The 24,206-nt window shown below is 43.3% G+C and overlaps 1 protein-coding gene across 6 annotated transcripts in view; it reads left to right on the top strand.

Moving 5' to 3' along the window:
* The window catches only part of LOC140429293 (ankyrin repeat family A protein 2-like), a 47,266-nt gene extending 31,332 nt beyond the window's left edge, over positions 1 to 15,934 (top strand). For 5 of the 6 annotated variants that reach the window (XM_072516104.1, XM_072516109.1, XM_072516107.1 and 2 more), the window contains 2 exons: positions 11,748 to 11,828; positions 14,320 to 15,934. In XM_072516104.1, coding sequence (XP_072372205.1) covers positions 11,748 to 11,828; positions 14,320 to 14,375 — 137 coding nt within the window. In that variant the 3' untranslated portion in view covers positions 14,376 to 15,934. The remainder of the gene's footprint in view (positions 1 to 11,747; positions 11,829 to 14,319) is intronic. The other variant, XM_072516108.1, reaches the window with a different exon arrangement.
* Positions 15,935 to 24,206: the final 8,272 nt, after the last annotated feature.

Below are 24,206 nucleotides of genomic sequence, written 5' to 3' on the forward strand. Positions count from 1 at the left end.
GACCACACATTGATCACTGAGATCATCTATTCCTGTGTCTGTAACAAGAGAGTAAATGTTGATCCCATAGAAGCAGAAATAGGTGAAATTATCATGGAGAACGAAGAAATGGCAGATATTTTGAACATATATTTAGCATCCGTCTTCACAGTAGCAAACGTAAATTACATAACAGAAGTAGGAAGTAAAGGGGTGAATAAGAATGAGAAACATAAGGTAATTAATAGCAGCAGAGAAAAGATTGTAGAGAAACTTAAGGGACTAAAAGCCGACAAATCTCCTGACCCAATGACCTGCATCCTAGAGTTCTAAACAAAGTAGCTAGAGAGATTGTGTATGCGCTGCTTACGATTTTCTACAATTCCCTGCATTCTAGAATAGTCCTGGTGGGTTTGCTATATAAGACTTGTTCAAGAATAGAGGGGGAGAGAAAACAGAAACCTATAAGCCAGTTAGCCTGACATCATTCATCAGGAACATGCTTGAATCTATTATTAAGGATTCACAAGGTATGATCAGACAGGGTCAACATATCTGATGAAAAGGGAATTGTTTTTACACAATTTAGCTCGTAGAATAAATATAGGGGGCCAGTAGATGTACTATAATTGGATTTCCAAAAGGCTTTAGATACATCCCGCCCCGACACGAAGCAGTGAAGTTTAATTGGATTGGGGATGTTGCATCAGGGGAGGTTCAGAAAGTGGAGCAAGGAGGAGAGATTATTTACATATTGGTGACTTTGAGGAAGAGATTGAGAGTCGAGAAAGAGATTGAGAGTAGTGTATCTAAGGATGAGCAGCACGGTGGGTAGCACTGTTGTTTCACAACTCCAGGCTCCCAGGTTCGATACCTGGCTTGGGTCACTATCTGTGTGGAATCTGCATGTTCTCCCCATGTCTGCGCGGGTTTCCTCCCACAAGTCCCGAAAGACGTGTTTGTTAGGTGAATTAGACATTCTGAATTCTCCCTCTGTGTACCCGAACAGGCGCCGGAATGTGGCGACTCGGGGATTTTCACAGTAACTTCATTGCAGTGTTAATGTAAACCTACTTATAAAAATAAAGATTATTATTATTATGTTTGCTGACAAAGCAAAGTCAGGTGGGAATGTAAGTTGTGAGAAAGACACATAAAGGCTGCAAAGAAATTTGGACAGGTGAAGTATGCAGGTAATAAAGGTGACCAGTAGTGTATAATGTGGGAAATTGTGAGGTTTTTCATTTTGAAAGTAAGTTTAGAAATAACAAAGACATAACGCCTTTTAAAAGACATTAAACTTTTAATTCTTTTTTTAAAAAAAATTTAGAGTACCCAATTCCTTTTTTTCAATTAAGGGGCAATTTTGCACGTCCAATCCACCTACCTTGCACATCTTTCTGTTGTGGGGGCGAAACCCATGCAAACACGAGGAGACTGTGCAAACTCCACACGGACAGTGACCCAGAGTCGGGATTGAACCTGGGACCTCAGCGCTGTGAGACTGCAGTACTAACCACTGGGCCACCATGCTTCCCCAAAACTTTTAATTATTGATGTTCAGTCAGATTTGGGTGTACTTGTACAAGGTACAAACAGGACGTTTGCATGCAATTAGGAAGGCAAATTACATGTTGACCTTTATTGCAAGGGAATTGGAGTAGAAGGATAAGGAAGCCTTGCTACATTTGTACAGGGATTTATGATCACACATGCAATACTGTGCACAGTTTTGGTCTCAATATTTAAGGAAAGATGTACTTAACTTGGAGGCACTACAATGAAGGTTTATTACATTGGTGCCTGGGATAAGAGCATTGTCCTATGATGAGAGGCTGAAGAGATTTGGCCCGGTTTACTCGCTGCAGTGTAGAAGAATGATAGTTGATCAAGTTGAAACATACAAGATTTCTGAAAGGATTTGACAGGATAGAGGCTTAACGGTTGCTTCCCCTGGCTCAGGAACTTTGAGCATGGCGGGGGCAGGGGTGGGGGGGTGGTGCATACTTTCAGGACAAGACATTGATCATTTAAAACTGAAATGTGGAGGAATTTCTTCTCTCTGAAGGTTGTGAATGTTTGGAATTCTCCACCTCGGGGCTGTGGATGCTCCCTCATTCAGTATATTTAAGACTTAGACAGATACCGTAATGTTTTTGTCGGATAGCCTGATTTATATTACAAGAACACTTGTAGCTAAATCTATAAACAATTTATTAACATTAACTGTGGGTCAAATATGTACAAAACAACACATGAATAACAGTATGAACATGCACAAGCAACCTCTCTCCCAGCTCCCTGGTCAGTCGGAGGTCATCTGACTCTAACATTTACTTATATACTAATGAGACTTCTAGTGGTCAGTCAGTGAATTACAACACAATGATGATATCACTACTTCTCCTTTTCTTTGAAGAAATAAATTAATACGTTATCATCAGTATATTTACATGTCATATCATTAGCCTGTCAAAGACAAAGGGTCATCTGGACTCGAAACGTTAGCTCGTTTCTCTCCCTATAGATGCTGCCAAACTTGCTGAGAATTTCCAGCATTTCCTCTTTGGTTAACAAATATATATATATATAATATACATACAAGAACAGCAAGCATAGTATGTACAAATTGAGTCGATCAGGTTTTCTTCTGACTCTGGTTGATCTTCTCAAAGTTTGACCTTGGTGCTCAGAACTTGTAGATTCAATGTTCACCGTGACATTCTCATGCTTTGGAACTGCTGAACTATCTGACACTGCAGCTGACGTTGATTCTGATATAGATTCGTCATTCATCACGTTGTTGCGAAAGTATTCTCTGGTTTTCAAGAGTGCGTGACGATTTCTTCGTAAAACCAACCCACGCGCGACAATTTCTTCTTAAAACCAACCCTTCCTCTCTCTGTACATATTAGGAACAAGGTGCTACTTCTTCAAGTACAATGGATTTTCTTGACCACTTACCTGAATCTTCTATTTTCACAATGTCATCACTACTCGGAGGTGGAAAGTTCTAGACACTCTTATCATGGAACTGCTTTTGTTTTGCTTTAATGTTTTGCAATTCCTGCAGTATCACTATATTCTTCTCCTTTTCCAATATGGAAGTGTGGTACACAACCTTCTATTCATGAATAACGCTGCTGGCAATCTACCATGTGACAATGGTAATGCTTTGTAACGTGATTCTGCAAATATGGATCAGATTTGCTGGTCATTGCTTTCTGTAATGGTTGTTTTACAATATGTACACTTTTTTCATTAAGATCTTTGGGATCCATGCCTATACGAACATCACCATTTTTTTGTTTCACACATACCATGGAATTTACCCCAATGGTAGGTTCTTCTATCTTCTTGTTAACTTGTGGTTTCATATCTGATACATGTGGTAGGGTAGAAACGAGATTGATATCTTAAGCAATTTCACGACCAATAGTTTGTAGCGATGCTTTAGATAATGCATCTTTTTAAAATTGTATCCCGTTGGCAAATGGTAGTGCACTAAAATCAGTGAACACATCGCTGAATTTGCTGTTAATGTTCTCAGAATCGTTGAAATCTTGATCCAATCCTTTGTGGATGCTGTGTACTAATTGCACTAGACCTAATTCTTCACAGGACTAATCACCTAATAATGAATACAAGCCATCCGATACAATACAGAATGGAATAGAATACACTTCTTCACCACCACACTTGGGTCACAAGCACCACAACATTTATGCTTGAACCATTATAATCACTCAGATATTTTCTGATTTCTTCTAATCGGCTGAATTTTTAGATTTTTTAAAAATCAGTCATGCTGATTAAATTGGCTTTGGCACCAGTGTCTAGCTTCAATTGGACCACTACCGTTCACTTCAAGTGGTAGCAGCCATTTGTTCTCATCAACCGCATTTATTTTAAATGGAGCATCAGTTTGCATTTTTTTAAGTGCTGGTGAATTTTTTTAAATCTCCAAAACATTATTATTCTCTGTTATTACTCCAACAGTGATGATTCATCACTGGAGCCTGTGTCTTCCACTGTGCTGATCTGGGGTTGAGCTTAGAGTAACAATTGTGAGCAAAGTGATTTTCTCTTTTACCATCTGGAGGAAAACCTGCCAAACACTGGACACTGCCTTAATTTGTGCCTTTGACCACATCTTTTACACAGAAATACTTTATCCTGATCTTTAACCAGTTTGTTGGTCTGCGATGAGCTGCAGGAACTTTCCCGTCTTTTTTTTTAAGTTTCCCGCCTGTTTGGAAAAAGGGCGGCAACCGGAGTGCTTTCCTCCAAGAAGACGTCGCCATTACTGACAAACATTTTAGAATGCTGCGTTGCTAGCTCGTGAGTCTGACAAATCTTAACTGTTTGTTCCAAAGACAGCTCCGATTCCCTCAGTAACCGTTCCCTCAGCTTATTTTCATTCCCACCAAACACAATCTGGTCCCGAATCATGGCAGAAAAATTACAGGTTTTAGCTTTTAACTTTAAATCAGTGATGAAAAGATCTATGGACTCTTCTGAAACGTGATTGGCGAGGGGGACGGAGAGGTGCGTGCCGGGGGGGACGGGGGACGGGGACGGGCATGACGCCGCACGGCGTGAACCACATGAGCCAGCGCGGATAGTGTCACGTCGCTGCTAGCCTATTCCAGGCCGGAGACTTTGCGACATTTGGGGCGGCGCAATGCAGGTGTGATTTGCGCCGTTTTGGGCGCCGGTCGGCGGACATCGCGCCGATATTGGAGAATCCCGCCCCAGAATCAAGAAGAGGGAATCAATTGCACAATTCGTGGCTATATTAAAAAGACTTGCAGAGTATTGTGAGTTTGATAATGTATTAAATGATACAAGACTGATCTATGGTCCGAGAGTGAGGCAATACAGAAATGGTTGCTAACCGAAAATATCCTTACTTTGAAAAAGGCCATGGAAATTGCTGTGTCAATGGAACTGGCAGCCAAAGAAGGTCAGAAACTGTTTGAGGGTACACACAATGTTGGCTGAGTCACTGCCTAACAGTTTCAAAACTCAAACACGTACATGCCACAGGTGTGCGAAGACAGGATATTCAGCTGCAAAATGCTGGTGCAGGGATATTTCATGCAGAAGCTGTGGAAAAAGCGGGCACAGCGAGCATTCCCATGGAAACAAAACAAAAGAAAGTGATCAAACATTGCAAAAGAGTTGAGAGGAACAAGACATTTCGCAGTCTGAGAACGAACTGTCACTGAATGTGCGAGCCATTACTGGTTTTACGAACAGATACTGGGTCGCTCCACTGCTGGACAGACAGCCAGTAAGGATGGAAGCCGGCACTGGGGCAGCAGTCTTGCTGATAACCGGGACTGTGTATAAGGAAACATTTAGACACATTCCTTTGAAGTCTTCGAGAATTGTATTGAAAACAAACGCTGGTGAAGTGGTGCCATTGCAGGGCTGTACTGACGTACCTGTATAACTGAATGGATGGACAGCAGATTTGTCTTTACAAAAAGTAATAGGCAATTATACGCCATTGTTGGATTAAACATGGTTAGAAAAGTTTCAAATAAATTGGGCCGAAGTCAACCTGATGACTAATGCAGAATCAGGCCATAGAAAAATTCTTAAGAAACACAACAGCATGTTTGACAATGAGCTGGCAAGTATGAAAGGCATCAAAGGAGTTCTCCCAGTGAGCCAAAGAAGACAGACCCAGGAGTGAGACACAGCTAAGAGTGAGTTTGGGAATTTGAATCTAGGTGGGAATTCGAAGCTGGGTGGGGAGGAAGTGCTTTTTATCCCTGGTACGTGACTGGTAAGTAGTGTTTCTGTTTTTCTGTTTCTTTTCATTGGTATATTTATTTATTTTTTCTTTGTTGTTTTTTTTTGTTGAAATTGTAGTTGTTGAAGTTAACCGAAGGTTTAATACATGGCAGGAGATCTCAGACTCGTGTCATGCTCCTCGTGTGCGATGTGGGAGCTCAGGGACATGTCCACTGTCCCTGGCTCCTTCACGTGCAAGAAGTGTGTCCAGTTTCAGCTCCTGTTAGACCGGTTGACGGCTCTGGAGCTGCGGATGGACTCACTTTGGAGCAACCGCGATGCTGAGGACGTCGTGGCTAGCACGTTTAGCGAGTTGGTCACACCGCAGGTGAAAGGTACTGAGGGAGATAGAAAATGGGTGACCAAAAGACAGAGCAAGAGTAGGAAGGCAGTGCAGGTGTCCTCTGCGGTCATCTCCCAGCAAAACAGATATACCGCTTTGGATACTGTTGAGGGAGACTGTTGAGGCAGATGGCTCACCAGGGGAAGACAGCGGCAGCCAGGTTCATGACACCGTGGCTGGCTCTGCTGCGCAGCTGGGCAGGAAGAAGAATGGCAGGGCTATAGTGATAGGGGACTCAATTGTAAGGGGAATAGACAGGCGGTTCTGCGGAATCAATCGAGACTCCAGGATGGTATGTTGCCTCCCTGATGCAAGGGTCAAGGATGTCTCGGAGCGGCTGCAAAACATTCTGTGGGGGGGAGGGTGAACAGCCAGCTGTCGTGGTGCACATAGGCACCAACGATATAGGTAATAAACGGGACGAGGTCCTACAAGCTGAATTTAGGGCGCTAGGAGTTAAACTAAAAAGTAGGACCTCAAAAGGTAGTAATCTCAGGATTGCTACCAGTGCCACGAGCTAGTCAGAGTAGGAATGTCAGGATAGAGAGGATGAATGCGTGGCTCGAGAGATGGTGCAAGAGGGAGGGATTCAAATTCCTGGGACATTGGAACCGGTTCTGGGGGAGGTGGGACCAGTACAAACCAGACTGTCTGCACCTGGTCAGGACTAGAACTGATGTCCTAGGGGGGTGTTTGCTAGAGCTGTTGGGGAGAGTTTAAACTAATGTGGCAGGGGGATGGGAACCGATGCAGGGAGTTGGAAGGTAGTAAAACAGGGACAGAAATAAAAGGCAGTAAGGGGGAAAGTGTAAGGCAGAGAAGCCATAGTCAAAAATCAAAAAGGGCGACAGTACAAGGTACAGTGACTGAGGGGAGCTCAGTGAATAGGACCAGGAATACTAAAAGAAATAAAACAGGAAGTGAAAACATTAATGGTAAGCGACGCGGCAGGTTGTTACATGAAGATATGGGTTCAACGACAAGGAAAATTAGGAGAAAGGTTAAGAGGAAATATAACTTAGGAGAGGTTACTGATCGAGGTGTTAAGATTCAGAACAGAGGTAAAAAAAAGCCAACATAAGTGTACTTTACCTGAATGCTCGTAGTATTCGGAATAAGGTAAATGAGTTGATGGCGCAAATCATCGTGAATGACTATGATTTAGTGGCCATTACTGAAACATGGTTAAAGGATGGTCACGACTGGGAGTTAAATATCCGAGGGTATCAAACTTTTCGGAAGGACAGAGTGGATGGTAAGGGAGGTGGTGTAGCTCTGTTATTTAAGGATGACATCCGGGCAACAGTAAGGGATAACATCGGTGCTATGGAGGATAAGGTTGAATCCATTTGGGTGGAAATCAGGAATAGTAAGGCGCAAAAGTCACTGATAGGAGTAATCTATAGGCCACCAAATAGTAACATTATGGTGGGGCAGGCAACAAACAAAGAAATAACAGATGCATGTAGAAATGGTACAGCAGTTATCATGGGGGATTTTAATCTACATGTTGATTGGTTTAACCAGGTCGGTCAAGGCAGCCTTGAGGAGGAGTTTATAGAATGTATCCGCGATAGTTTCCTAGAACAGTATGTAATGGAACCTACGAGGGAACAAGCGGTCCTAGATCTGGTCCTGTGTAATGAGACAGGATTGATTCAGGATCTCATAGTTAGGGACCCTCTCGGAAGGAGCGATCACAATATGGTGGAATTTAAAATACAGATGGAGGGTGAGAAGGTAAAATCAAGCACTAGTGTTTTGTGCTGAAACAAAGGAGATTACAATGGGATGAGAGAAGAACTAGCTAATGTAGACTGGGAGCAAAGACTTTATAGTGAAACAGTTGAGGAACAGTGGAGAACCTTCCAAGTGATTTTTCACAGTGCTCAGCAAAGGTTTATACCAACAAAAAGGAAGGACGGTAAAAAGAGGGAAAATCGACCGTGGATATCTAAGAAAATAAGGAAGAGTATCAAATTGAAGGAAAAAACATATCTGCAAATGAATGTAGACCAGATATCTCAAGAACATCTGACGATTGTGACACACAAAGATTTGTTTTCCGTATCGAAAATTACCATTTGGTATCACATCAGCTCCAGTATTGTTCTAAAGAGCAATGGACCAAATCCTGAGTGGGTTAACCCAGAGTCCAGTGTAACCTAGATGACATTCTGGTAACTGGTAAATTCAGTTCTGGTAATTCAGAAACTGAATGCCCCTCTTCAAAGATTGGAGGACTACAGATTGAAAGTCTGCAAGACCAAGTGCGAATTCTTCCAGTCTTCAGACGAATATTTGAGATATGTGATAGATGCCACAGGCCTTCACAAATCTCTTTCGAAGGTCAAGGCTATTACAGAGGTGCCTACACCTCGAGGTTTTTTAAAAAAATTATTTTTAGTGGACGCATTTTCAAATATATACATAACAAAAACCAATCGCAGCAAGCACCTCAATGTTAACACATTGCGATCCTTCTTAAGATTATTGAACTACTGCGGAAGATTTGTTCCAAATTTGATGACCATTTTTAAACGGTTGCATAACCTGCTTTACCAAAATAAGAAGTGGAAGTGGTCAGATCAGTGCAACAATGCATTTGTGCAAGCCATGGAGGCTTTGCTGAAATCTGAAGTCCAGACACATTTTGAACCAAACCTATCTCTACCGTTAGCATGTGATGTATCTCCCTATAGTGTTAGAACAATGGTATCCCACATCATGCTGTCGGGTGTAGAGAACCCCATTGCTTTTCTGTCCAGAACATTGAGGAAAGCTGAAAGTAACTATGCACAAATTGAAAGAGAATCCTTAGAAATTATCGTGGAGTGAAGAGATTCCCCCAATTGATGGACCAGCTGCACTGAGCACTGTATCATGATATATACATGAAGGCATGGCGCCACCAGTAGTGGACGTCACCAATTGCTAGCATGGATAACTGTGCAGAGTAAAGAAGCAGCCTGTACTGAACATGCATCTGTAATAAAGCTCCTTTAGTTTGTCCGCCTCCGTTCCTCCTATCATCAATCATGCGGACACAACAGTTTGGATTTCTTGATATAGGTTGATCGGTATTTATGTGCATGGAACCTGCCTGTCTTTTGCACAACTGCCTTGGCTACTTTCAAGTCACCTTGTTGGATTTTTGTTGTACATCAGACAGGCTTTGCTTTTTGCTTCAATGGTAGATGTCACCTCTGCTGAATCGGTCGCAAACAGTCTCTGTTGCGGGTTCTACCTGCACCAAATTTTGCTCATGCTGTGTTGTGGATGATTGAACTCTGTGACTTCCAAACTTCATCAGTATCAACCTTGGCATTTCCTGGTGAGCCTTTAGCAGGTAGCAATTGTTTGAATGCCAAAGCTAACTGCTGGTATTTGGCAACATTTCTTGCAACAGGGATGTTGATGCATGACAAGCCACTGTGTTTGCACCTGTGAAATCTTTGGATTGCACTTTCGCTCTGCTATTGAAAAGAGAGTGGTCAATATCACAATCTACACTGTGGTAGGTGCAGTAATGCATACCAAGTTGGTGCTAATGGCCAGATCGTGGATGATGGCAGCCACAGTGTCTTGTGGCTGATGTTTACTGTTGTGCTATGCTACTTTGTGTAACATAACCTGCTTCCTTAGTCGCTATGAAAGGATGCTTCAGACTATGAAGTGAATTCAACGTGTTTATTGAACTATTAACACAGTTCTTAAATGAGTTTGACTCTCTGCTAATCTAGCTGTAGTAACTCAGTCTATCTTACCAGCCTACTCTAAGCCACATGCTGGGGTGTGATGCTGCTGATCAACCCTGATGTACTCTCTAGATGTCTGTCTGTGGAAAGAGGCAGAGCATGTGTGCCCTGTCCTTTTATATGGGTTGTGAAGTGTCCCCTTGTGGTAATGCCACCTCTGGGTGTCCTGATTACCCATTGGTTGTGTTCTGTTGTAATGACCCATTGGCTGTATGTCTGCATGTCATGACATCTCTGGTGCTCCCTCTAGTGGTTACTTAGTTGTAGTGTATTTACATTGACCCCTTGTGTATATACAGTGATGCATATCACCACATTTACCATAAAAGAAAGCATTGGTGATGCAGCGTTCATTCTGGACACAGAGTTCAGTCATTACCCATTGTTATTGATCTTGCTCACCCCCTGATGATCATAGAATTTACAGTGCAGAAGGAGGCCATTCAGCCCATCGAGTCTGCACTGGCTCTTGGAAAGAGCACCCTACCCAAGGTCAACACCTCCACCCTATCCCCATAACCCAGTAACTTCACCCAACACTAAGGGCAATTTTGGACACTAAGGGCAATTTATCATGGCCAATCCACCTAACCTGCACATCTTTGGACTGTGGGAGGAAACCGGAGCACCCGGAGGAAACCCACGCACACACGGGGAGGATGTGCAGACTCCGCACAGACAGTGACCCAAGCAGGAATCTAACCTGGGACCCTGGTGCTGTGAAGCAATTGTGCTATCCACAATGCTACCGTGCTGCCCAAGGCTTGTTGGCCATTAATCTCTATCCAGTACAGCATGTGCACTGAAAGTGCCTAGGACAGATAACTTCTTGCTATCGGAAATGTGTTCCAGAACAAGGAGGCTGGGCTGTACAAAGTTCCCTTAATTTCTGATTCACATTGTCTGCATCAAAGCAAAGTGCCTCCACAGTTGGGTTGCCATGTCTGCATAAATATCTACTAAAGCATTTAAATACTATACAAAATGTAGTATTCCACTCACAAGTGCTTCTGCTTTTGATTATTATATGAAATGCTCATCATGAAAGCTTGAGCCAGTGACTTGTCACATTTTCCCTACGTTTATGAAATTCACAGGTGACGTTTCACTGCATAATCTTACCTTTATTATTCAGCGCAGGGAGGAAAAGTGCAGTGAGCTGAATCAGCAGCTGTTTGCACACTTTTCACTATTCAACAGTTTTGAGGAAATGTAATAATCTTTATTATCGCAAGTAGGCTTACATTAGCACTGCAATGAAGGTACTGTGAAAAGCCATATTCCGGCGTCTGTTCGGGTACACAGAGGGAGAATTCAGAATGTCCAAATTACCGAACAGCATGTCTTTTGAGACTTGTGGGAGGAAACCGGAGCACCCGGAGGAAACCAACGCAGACACGGGGAGAACATCCAGACTCCACACAGTCAGTGACCCAAGCCGGGAATCGAACCTGGGACGCTGGAGCTGTGAAGCAACACTCTGCTACCGTGATGCCCACATGTAGTGCCATGTCCTGTCAAGCATTTGAGAATCTTTTGTCTATCAATGCTAGGGATTGCTGTTTTCAAACAATTCCTAGCCTCAGTCTCCCTGTCCAAACATGTTGCCTCATCCTCCAGCCAGAGTATCGTCCAGAAAATCTAATGCAAAAATACTGGATATTTAGCAGAGAGCGTGCTTCATTTTCAGTTGATGAGCAAACCTTTAGAACTTTGTTCTTGCTGATGTGCATCTGCTGTCCTCTATATAATGCATCACATAAATAAAAACTATTCAAATAACTAGTTCTAAAGATATAAAAATGCAACATCCCATGAATGAAGTTATTGTTTGATCTGACAAGTTCTTACTCTTTTTACAGAATATGGCGCTGATCCAACTGTTGAAACTGATTCAGGATTCAATGCTATGGATATGGCTGTAGGTTTAGGTTTTAAAAATGGTAATTACTAAGTTTCATTTTATCAATGCATTTTTATTTCAATGTAGTTAAAGTAAAGATTACATCACTTTTGGATGCACTTTTCTTTTTAAAATATAACTGTTCAATATCCATTTTACAAAACATAATTCTTGACTCAAATCTTATGGGATATTTTATTCCCTTCTTCATCCACATAGCTTGACACCTTTGTATCCAACGGGACAACTACAACACATTTCCAGGTCAGGGTCAGTGCTTTACGGTCAACTGCAGGTGACATCAAGAAAGGGTTAGGGTGGCGATTTTATTTTTGCTCTCCAATTTCTTTCCCATGCCAGAGATGCCACAAACTTTATTTGACACCTCTGCATATGATATGACTCACTCAGGAATTAATTTGAACAGGACTTGAATCTGAACAGGATTTGAGGGCCTTTCCCCCTCTAAATGTTAGAGCATACAAGTTAGCATACAATGCTGGTTCATCATCCATTCAAACATTTTTAGTTCATGTTACATGTGTTTTTTTATTTTTATCCATTTTTAAAATATTCAATTCTTTTTTTTCCAATTAAGGGGCAATTTAGCATGCCCAATTCACCTACCCTGCACATCTTTGGGCATGGCCAATTCACCTACCCTGCGCATCTTTGGGTTGTGGGGGTTGGACCCACACAAACACAGGGAGAATGTGTAAACTCCACACAGACAGTGACCCAGGGCCAGGATCGAACCCGGGACCTCAGCGCTGTGAGGCAGCAGTGCTAACTTCTGCGCCCCCGTGCCGCCCTCATGTTACACAGGTTTCACCTACTGGTGGGGCTACAGTTATATGATACACTACAAGAAGTACTGTCCTTTGCTGCTGTCATTAGTATGCAGACTTCAGTACAGTAGTGGAATAAACAACTAGGTGGTCTGTTGAGTCGTTCAGATAAATTCGGACGTGTAGCCTCAATTATTTTTTTAAGCTTCCTAATGGTGCACACCAAAGTTAGAAAGTATAATTGTACGAATTAATCAAATAAAAAATGCTAGTCCTTAGATTACTTCAATTTGGAAGTGTGATTTAGCACTACATTACCCAATTCCACTAGTTTTCTATGTATTTCTGACAAACAGACTTTGGAGATAGCCAAGTTCTTTGCAGATGTCAATGCTGTTAATATACACCCTCTGGAACACAGCAATATGGGCAATGAACTGCAACACCCACTGGTAAGGCCAGCCCTGGACCCAGCAGTTGTTTAAAAGTTAATGTCCATATGGCACTCAATCGTAGAGCTGGGCAAGCAGTAACTGCAAGGTGGAATATTTTTTCTTAAAACATTCACCCAATGCAGTAGCAAAGATATCCTTTGGAAATTTCCGGTCCTCAGAAGATGTTCATCCCAAAAGCACCGTATGGGCGGCACGGTAATACAGTGTTTAGCACTGTTGCTTCTCAGCACCAGGGTCCCCCGTTCGATTCCCGGCTTGGGATTCACTGACTGTGCGGAATCTGAACGTTCTCACTGAGTCTGCGTGGGTTTCCTCCGGGTGCTCCAGTTTCCTCCTAGAAGTCCCATGAGACGTGCTTGTTAGGTGGACATTCTGAATTCTGCCTCCATGTACCCGAACAGGCGCCGGAGTGTGGCGACTGGGGATTTTCACAGTAACATCATTGCAGTGTTAATGTAAGCCTACTTGTGACACTAATAAAGATTATTAAAATGGGTGCCGACATGCTTTATATTAATTAATCCACCTCAAGAATTTGGGATGCAATCGAATGCCAAGGTAAATTAGTGGATGGCAAGTAAAGTCCTGCACGACCACATTTCCAAATGCCTGGCAAAAATTTGGGGTATGTTTTCAGTATTTAGTATCATCAAGGAAAATAATCTGAACTATGGTTTAATTTGAGCCATTTAGTTAGTTTATAAACTACAGGATGTAAAATTAATCTTTTCAATAACAAAGAACAAAGAAAAGTACAGCACAGGAACAGGCCCTTCGGCCCTCCAAGCCTGCGCCGACCATGCTGCCCATCTAAACTAAAATCTTCTACACTTCTGGGGTCCGTATCCCTCTATTCCTATCCTATTCATGTATTTGTCAAGCTGCCCCTTAAACGTCACTAGCGTCCTGGCTTCCACCACCTCCTCCGGCAGCGAGTTCCAGGCACCCTCTGTGTAAAAAATCTTGCCTCATACATCTCCTCTAAACCTTGCCCCTCAGACCTCAGCAGAAAAGTTAAATCACCACCAGTTAGCTCTCTCTCTCAAAAAGGGAGAGCAGCCTGAGGCCATCTGGGACGATTATTACTTTCATTTCACTCTAAAGTGCTTTGTTTGGTGTTGTTTCTTTCTTGTTGGTAAATATTGTTAAACAGATATAACTAAATCACTGTTCAAAGTCTTGTCTTCCTGCTTATTCATTTATTCTTGCTTATGAAAGCAATGTTGCATTTTTATCTACCTTGAAATGGGGATTAATGCATTTTCTAATTCAAGAATGTTCCTCTCAGTTCAACAGGTTATAGAGGCTCATTTGCTGAAGTTGCTATTGAAAATTCGGGACTGATGGCCTGACACCTCTGGCAGTCAAATAAGAATAAATTACTTGAACCATTACACACTTCCTCAAGGGAATTATCCAAACGGTTTATGTTTGACAATATATCAAGCGACATACTGATTGTTGTAATTTATACATGGTAAAAGAAAGAAAAGATGATTCCTGATCCAGGTTTGCTTGTGATGGTGATAGACTCGCTGCTGGTGAACATGGTTAAAGGTTGGCTTTATAATACATTTATTTTATATACCAACATCAGTAGATTAGAGAATTCCATAAAGAATCCCACTTGTTAAGGGACAGAAGGATTAGTTAGACACCAAGATAACTGGCGTGGAAAAAGGGATTATACTTTCTACAGGAGAAGGAATTTCCTTCATCCTGCCTGATTCATTAATGAGTAGGAACCTTATTGAATGATTATCAAATTATTTTGTAAGCTGCTAAGGATGCGTGAAGTTTAGAAGACCTCTGAACTAAATTTTGGGCAAGAACAGCATTGGAATGACTATCCCTGTATCTCCTTTCAGGTTCCGAGTGAGGTGTAGTGGGTCTATAGGTTTGAGGTGGCTCCAGACAGATAAATCTGGGAATAGAAATTTAGAGCTAATTCGTCCATCAGTGTCAGACAGGTATTCTGATACGTGAGCTTAGCAAGTCTGCAATATTAACCAGTCAGCTTTTCTCCCTGGATATAAACCTATAACAGTTGGAGAGGGCAGAAACTGGCATTCTCAACACTGCTCCAGAAAGTCCCATAAGCCAGTACCCTAATGTATAGGTTGGACCTGGCTGGACAAGCAGTGAGAAGTTTACCAACTTATGCTGGTAGGCTTGGTAACCATCGCCAGAAGAACTCTAGTTCCCAGTGGCAGGCCTATTCCTCCCAAATTCCATTAAGAAGTTGGGTTGGCTGGTCAATCAACAACACTCGCCAGGGGTATTATGCCGAGCTCAAAACCTTCACTCTAGGTCAAAGGTATCTGGAAAGGGTGTTTGCCTATAAAGATAGTTCCCATTCTGGCCAAACAAAAATTGAACTTTGCTTAGAATTTCTTTAATTTGGACTTTCTGATCATTTCAGCCATCTGACTGACACCCAAAAATTGCACATTTGGAATTTTGTTTCTATTTTCAAAATTGTTGTCATAACTTCTTATTATGCTCTCCTAAGTAGCATGCAATCATCTAAGGCTGGAAGAAGGTCAGTTCTCCATCACATTATTGTGACTTGTTTTTGGAATCGAGTGTTGTTCTCAAAGTGGGCCATGTCTATTTGACCTGAGAGCAGTCCTGCTTATCTGCTTACTGAACAAGTTGATTTTGGAGTTAAGAAAAGATGTAGCAGCTATATTGTTTATATCGGGGGAATTATAAGATGAAATGTTTATGTAAGTTGCACTCATCTGTATTTAGGTTAGAGTGGTATCTCTCACACCAGGTCCAGTAAAGATTTCAAACCAGACTATTCTGTTGCATTATTGAAGAGTTGTAAATTTGTCCCATTCTCTAATTGACTCAAACTGTCTTTGAAAGCGACATAAAAAGAGTGTGTTTGGAAGTTTGCATTTTGTACACATCTTGTTTTATAGTATTATGTACTTAAACAATGCTTATTAGTATTGTAATCTGTATTAAGCTTCAAAACATTTTCAAAAGTTGAAATGAGGAACAATTTTAGTTCTGAGTTTTCTGAACCAAGGTGCTATACAATAAGGAATATGCATGCAATCAAACATCACCGACCATTCTGTTTAAGATAGAACATATATACTGTAATGCCTTCCGATCTAGCCGCACCACAGAGCTTGCTGCTTGGCACATGATTGCTTCTTCTGTTTAGGCTCTTTCCATCAAAGCTGCTATCATCATCTCCTGCTTGCATGGCCAATTTTCGATTCCACCTTCTCTTCCAATTGCCAATCTCTCAAGTTTTTCTTCCCTCCTCAGATTACCAAATATAAAAAAGAAAGACTTAGTGTCTGTCATGACCAGCAGACATCACAAAGTTCTTTGCAGCTAATTAAATACGTTTGAAATGTAGTCACTGTCACAACATAGGAACCCCAGCAGCCAATTTGTGCGCAGCAAGCTCTCAAAAACAGCATGGTGAAAATGACCAGATAATCTATTCTTGTGATGCTAATTTAGGGGTAAATCACCAGAAAACTGGTGATAACTCCCCTGCTCTTTCTTGAAATAATGCCAGGGAATATTTTACATCCACATACAAAATATTTTACATACAACTGCCAATGCTCATTTTAGTCTTCCTGCCCAGTTCACTAGGGCCAAATCTGTCCTCATGCCTATGTAATTACCTTTGTTTAACTCCAGAACACTAGTGTGGGACTCCAGTTTCTCATCCTGCTATGATCACTCTTCCTAGGGGATCCTTAACTATGAGGTCATTAATTAATCTCTCCTCATTACACAATACCAGATCCAAAAATCCTGCCTCCTAGTTGGTTCCACAACATATTATTCCAAGAAGCATCCTCTAATGCATTCAATGAACTCTCTCTCCCTCTCTCAGCTACCCTAGCCGTGCCAATTTGATTAACCCATTATTTATGCATACTAAAATCACCCATGATAATTGCCGTACCTTTCTTACAAGTCCCCAGTATGTCCTGGTTTATACTGTGCCCCTCTGCGAAACTAATGTTTGGGGACCTATAGATTACTCCCACCAGGAATTTCTTGCCCTTGCTATTTCTTATTTCTTCCCAGACTGATTCCACATCTTGGTCTCCAGTGACTATATAATTTCTCACTACAGCACTGATCCCTTCCTTTACTAGCAAACATACACTACCTCCATTTCATTTCTGTCTATCCTTCCAAAATACTGAGTACCCTTGGATATTCAACTCCCAGACCTAGTCTCCATGTAACCATGTCTCAGCAATGGTTACATTGCTCATGTCTTAGACGGAATTAGTGCATTAAAGCATGTCTAGTTCGTGACTAGTTGAATGTTTATTGATTAACAATAACGTGTCAGATAACAATATGAAAACTACTAAAACCATTAACTATTAAATTACTATTCTAAAATTATCCAAGAACTACTACAAATGCAACTATCCACTACGACAACTATCTCCAGACTCCCCGAGGTTGCAGTGATAGGTGGTTGTTCTTTACTGCCACCTGCTGGTTGGAGGTCATATATGTTAATATATTTACATAATTGCTTATGCATATCATAACATCCCTTTCTTTTGGGAATGAACAATATTTACATGCATTATTTAAATTCAATACACAATATATATGATATGCATAATACTTCAATTATTTACATATTCAATGTCCATCACAAATTCAGTCTGTCTGACTTTCTTCTGTGTCTTGTCGACTTCTGAGCACTGTTTGAGCTTGTGAATTTGACTGGCATTCAGATGTTTCTGAAAATGGTTCTTGCTGTGTTTCTGTGCTTAGCACATCTTCAGCTTGTTCTGTTTCTGTGTGCTGAGGTAGCATTTGTTCAGGTGTCCTGAGATTGTTCCCTACATCATTTAGTGATTCTGAGACAATGGGTTGCTGAACCTTCAGCAAGGCTTTCCTGTTTCTTCGTAGAACTTGCCCTTGATCCGTGACGATGGACCTGATGGTTGTATTACCTTTGCATACTTCAATCATCCATCAGGATCTTCTATCCTGACTGTATCATTCTTTGCTAACAGCTGAAGACATCTTGTAGATCTTTCATAATATTTCTTCTGCCTCCTTTTTTGAAATGAAAGCTTCTTCATGAGTTTCCGATTGGTTGGCTGCTTTGAAATACGTGGTACGGTGGTTCTGAGTTGTTGATTCATTAACAATTGTGAAGGTGATAACCCATTAATCAATGGTGATGCTCTATCGCTAAGTAACACGAGATATGGATCTTCCTGGCTGTCCATTGCTTTTTTGTTGCTTCACAATGTGAACATCTTTTTCAGCCTTCCCATTGGATTGAGGATAAAGAGGATTCGATGTCATGTGCGAACTATGTCCATTCATGGCTGCTGAAACATGGGCCATTGTCGCTCATGACAACTTGTGGTGTGCCGTGACGAGCAAAAATATCCTTGGCATGTTTGATGACACACCTGGCTGACGAGCTGGATAGTTGTACCACTTAGAGAAATAGTCGATCACTAAGAGATATTCTTTTCCTACCGCGCTGAGGATCCGAGTTCGATTCCGGCCCCGGGTCACTGCCTGTGTGGAGTTTGCACATTCTCCCCATGTCTGCATGGTTTTCACCCCCACAACCCAAAAATGTACAGGCTAGGTGGATTGGCCATGGCAAATTGTCCCTTTTAAAAAAAAAAGTATTCTTTTCCTGCTTGATGAAAAAGATCTATTCCCACTTTCTGCCGTGGGATCGTTATTATTTTGCCCAGTTGCATTGGTTCTTTTCTTTGCCTCTACTGAAATTTCTGACAAGTTGCACAGTTTTCTACCATCCTCTGAATGTCTTGATTTATGCCTGGCCAGTATACCAGGGGCGCGATTCTCCGCTCCCGCGACTAAGTGCCCACGCCGTCGTGAACGCCGTCGAGTTTCACAACGGCGCGAAACGACCCTGATTGCGATCGATTCAGGGCCCGAAAATGGGCTAGGAGTGGGGCCGCGAGGAACCCGGGGGGGGGGCGTGGTGCGAAAGCAGCGCCATAAGCGCGCGACGCCCGAATGACACAGCGCAGCGCCATAATTGGCGCGATCCATGCATGGAAGGACCCAGGAGAGGGAGGAGAGATGGCTGAGCCCCGAGGAGCCGCACCGAGGTTCCGGGACACATAGAACATAGAAAAATACAGCACAGAACAGGTCCTTCGGCCCACGATGTTGTGCCGAACCTTTGTCCTCGATTAATCATAGATTATCATTGAATTTACAGTGCAGAAGGAGGCCATTCGGCCCATTGAGTCTGCACTGACTCTTGGAAAGAGCACCCTCCCCAAAGTCAAGACCTCCACCCAACACTCAGGGCAATTTATCATGGCCAATCCATCTAACCTGCACATCTTTGGACTGTGGGAGGAACCGGAGCACCCGGAGGAAACCCACGCAGACACGGGGAGGATGTGCAGACTCCGCACAGACTGACCCAAGCCGGAATCGAACCTGGGACCCTGGAGCTGTGAAGCAATTGTGTTATCCACAATGCTACCGTGCTGCCCTTAAGAACAAATAAATCTACACTATATCATTTTACCTTAATCCATGTACCTATCCAATAGCTGATTGAAGGTCCCTAATGTTTCCGACTCAACTACTTCCACAGGCAGTGCATTCCATGCCCCCACTACTCTCTGGGTAAAGAACCTACCTCTGACATCCCCCCCTATATCTTCCACCATTCACTTTCAATTTATGTCCCCTTGTAATGGTTTGTTCCACCCGGGAAAAAAAGTCTCTGACTGTCTACTCTATCTATTCCCCTGATCATCTTATAAACCTCTATCAAGTCGCCCCTCATCCTTCTCTGTTCTAATGAGAAAAGGCCCAGCACCCTCAACCTTTCCTCGTAAGACCTACTCTCCATTCCAGGCAACATCCTGGTAAATCTCCTTTGCACCTTTTCCAAAGCTTCCACATCCTTCCTAAAATGAGGCGACCAGAACTGTACACAGTACTCCAAATGTGGCCTTACCAAAGTTTTGTACAGCTGCATCATCACCTCACGGCTCTTAAATTCAATCCCTCTGTTAATGAATGCTAGCACACCATAGGCCTTCTTCACAACTCTATCCACTTGCGTGACAACTTTCAAAGATGTATGAACATAGACCCCAAGATCTCTCATCTCCTCCACATTGCCAAGAACCCTACCGTTAACCCTGTATTCCGCATTCATATTTGTCCTTCCAAAATGGACAACCTCACACTTTTCAGGGTTAAACTCGATCTGCCACTTCTCAGCCCAGCTCTGCATCCTATCTATGTCTCTTTGCAGCCGACAACAGCCCTCCTCACTATCCACAACTCCACCAATCTTCGTATCGTCTGCAAATTTACTGACCCACCCTTCAACTCCCTCATCCAAGTCATTAATGAAAATCACAAACAGCAGAGAACCCAGAACTGATCCCTGCGGTACGCCACTGGTAACTGGGATCCAGGCTGAATATTTGCCATCCACCACCACTCTCTGATTTCTATCGGTTAGCCAGTTCGTTATCCAACTGGCCAAATTTCCCACTCTCCCATGCCTCCTTACTTTCTGCAGAAGCCTACCATGGGGAACCTTATCAAATGCCTTACTAAAACCCATGAACGCCACAACCACTGCTTTACCTTCATCCACATGCTTGGTCACCTCCTCAAAGAATTCAATAAGACTTGTAAGGCAAGACCTACCCCTCACAAATCCGTGCTGACTATCCCTAATCAAGCAGTGTCTTTCCAGATGCTCAGAAATCCTATCATTCAGTACCCTTTCCATAACTTTGCCTACCACCGAAGTAAGACTAACTGGCCTGTAATTCCCAGGGTTATCCCTAGTCCCTTTTTTGAACAGGGGCACGACATTCGCCACTCTCCAATCCCCTGGTACCACCCCTGTTGTCAATGAGGACGAAAAGATCATTGCCAACGGCTCTGCAATTTCATCTCTTGCTTCCCATAGAATCCTTGGATATATCCCGTCAGGCCCGGGGGACTTGTCTATCCTCAAGTTTTTGAAAATGCCCAACACATCTTCCTTCCTAACAACTATTTCCTCGAGCTTACCAATCTGTTTTACGCTGTCCTCTCCAACAATATGGCCCCTCATTTGTAAATACAGAAGAAAAGTACTCGTTCAAGACCTCTCCTATCTCTTCAAACTCACGACACAATCTCCTGCTACTGTCCTTGATCGGACCTACCCTCACTCTAGTCATTCTCATATTTCTCACATATGTGTAAAAGGCCTTGGGGTTTTCCTTGATCCTACCCGCCAAAGATTGTTCATGCCCTCTCTTAGCTCTCCTAATCACTTTCTTCAGTTCCCTTCTGGCTATCTTGTATTCCTCCAATGCCCTGTCTGAACCTTGTTTCCTCAGCCTTACAAAAGTCTCCTTTTTCCTCTTAACAAGACATTCAACCTCTCTTGTCAACCATGGTTCCCTCACTCGACCATCTCTTCCCTGCCTGACAGGGACATACATATCAAGGACATGTAGTACCTGTTCTTTGAACAAGTTCCACATTTCACTTGTGTCCTTCCCTGACAGCCTATGTTCCCAACTTATGCACTTCAATTCTTGTCTGACAACATCGTATTTACCCTTCCCCCAATTGTAAACCTTGCCCTGTTGCACGTACCTATCCCTCTCCATTACTAAAGTGAAAGTCACAGAATTGTGGTCACTATCTCCAAAATGCTCCCCCACTAACAAATCTATCACTTGCCCTGGTTCATTACCCAGTACTAAATCCAATATTGCCCCTCCTCTGGTCGGACAATCTACATACTGTGTTAGAAAAGCTTCCTGGACACACTGCACAAACACCACCCCATCCAAACTATTTGATCTAAAGAGTTTCCACTCAATGTTTGGGAAGTTAAAGTCACCCATGACTACTACCCTGTGACTTCTGCACCTTTCCAAAATCTGTTTCCCAATCTGTTCCTCCACATCTCTGCTACTATTGGGGGGCCTATAGAAAACTCCTAACAAGGTGACTTCTCCTTTCCTATTTCTGACTTCAACCCATACTACCTCAGTAGACTGATACTCCTCGAACTGCCTTTCTGCAGCTGTTATACTATCTCTAATTAACAATGCCACCCCTCCCCACCTCTTTTACCACCCTCCCTAATCTTATTGAAACATCTATAACCAGGGACCTCCAACAACCATTTCTGCCCCTCTTCTATCCAAGTTTCTGTGATGGCTACCACATCGTAGTCCCAAGTACCGATCCATGCCTTAAGTTCACCCACCTTATTCCTGATGCTTCTTGCGTTGAAGTATACACACTTCAACCCATCTCCATGCCTGCAAGTACTCTCCTTTGTCAGTGTTCCCTTCCCCACTGCCTCATTACACGCTTTGGCGTCCTGAATATCGGCTACCTTAGTTGCTGGACTACAAATCCGGTTCCCATTCCCCTGCCAAATTAGTTTAATCCCTCCCGAAGAGTACTACAAAACCTCCCTCCCAGGATATTGGTGCCCCTCTGGTTCAGATGTAACCCGTCCTGCTTGTACAGGTCCCACCTTCCCCAGAATGCGCTCCAATTATCCAAATACCTGAAGCCCTCCCTCCTACACCATTCCTGCAGCCACGTGTTCAGCTGCACTCTCTCCCTATTCCTAGCCTCGCTATCACGTGGCACCGGCAACGAACCAGAGATGACAACTCTGTCTGTCCTGGTTTTTAACTTCCAGCCTAACTCCCTAAACCCGTTTATTACCTCCACACCCCTTTTCCTACCTACGTCGTTGGTACCAATGTGCACCACGACTACTGGCTGCTCCCCCTCCCCCTTAAGGATCCTGAAGACACGATCCGAGACATTCCTGGCCCTGGCACCCGGGAGGCAACATACCTTCTGGGAGTCTCGCTCGCGACCACAGAATCTCCTATCTGCTCCCCTAACCATTGAATCTCCTACAGCTATTGCTTTTCTATTCTCCCCCCTTCCCTTCTGAGCCCCAGAGCCAGACTCAGTGCCAGAGACCTGGCCGCTAGGGCCTTCCCCCGGTTGGTCATCCCCCCCCCCAACAGCATCCAAAACGGTATACTTGTTTTGAAGGGGAACGGCCACAAGGGATCCCTGCACTGTCTGCCTGTTTGTTTTTTTCCCCTGACTGTAACCCAGCTATTCTTGTCCTATACCTTGGGTGTGGTTACCTCCCTGTAACTCTTCTCTATCACCCCTCTGCCTCCCGGATGATCCGAAGTTCATCCAGCTTCTGCTCCAGTTCCCTAACACGGTCTTTGAGGAGCTGGAGTTGGGTGCACTTCCCGCAGGTATAGTCAGCGGGGACACCGGTGGTATCCCTCACTACCCACATCCTACAGGAGGAGCATGCAACTGGCCTAGCCTCCATCCCCTCTTACCTTACAGAATATAGCTGCCCTGTGGACCAACTGGATCTCCGCCCTCCGACTCTGCTCTCAGTCAGCTGCACTCTCGGTAAACTCCTGGCTCTCTTCTCACTCTTTGCGGAAATGTAGGAAACAAAATGAAAGGAGCACCTTACTCTGTCCTCACCTAACTCCCTCAGTCACCAAACTCTCACTATAGCACTCAAATGCACCAAATTCAGCACTCCCTCAGTCACCAAACTCTCACTATAGCACTCAAATGCACCAAATTCAGCACTCAGTGCAGAGGATCACTTTTATACTGTGAATCTAGCCTCTGAAAACTGGCCTAATCCAATTAACTAATTAACAAGCTCCAGCTGCAAGTACCTACAAGTAGAACCTTTGTTTAAAGCTGATTGAAAATTCACCTTCTAAACCAAACAGCAACTTTTAAGTGAATTAACTAAATAAAAGAAAGACTAGACTTTAGATAAAAATGAATCCTTATACTCCCTCAGTCACCAAACTCTCACTATAGCACTCAAATGCACCAAATTCAGCACGGACCTGGACACTCTCTTCAATAAGGTTGAAAACCGAAGGGCCACCCTCTGCCCAAGATGTGGGCATTGCCAGCCGTCCAGCACGGTGAGGCGTGAAGTTGGCACCGCTGTGGGGCATACCCCCTGGTCCGGGGAGCAGTGTAGGAAGAAGCTGCACAACCTCAGTCGGGCTGCCAGGGTAAGTGCCATGAGGGTGCCCCCGGGTCACAACCAACCCCCCTCGGGCACGAGTGGGGGGGGAGGGGGGGGTTCAG

Source organism: Scyliorhinus torazame, chromosome 9 (assembly GCF_047496885.1).
Source record: "Scyliorhinus torazame isolate Kashiwa2021f chromosome 9, sScyTor2.1, whole genome shotgun sequence".
NCBI classification, from domain to species: domain Eukaryota; kingdom Metazoa; phylum Chordata; class Chondrichthyes; order Carcharhiniformes; family Scyliorhinidae; genus Scyliorhinus; species Scyliorhinus torazame.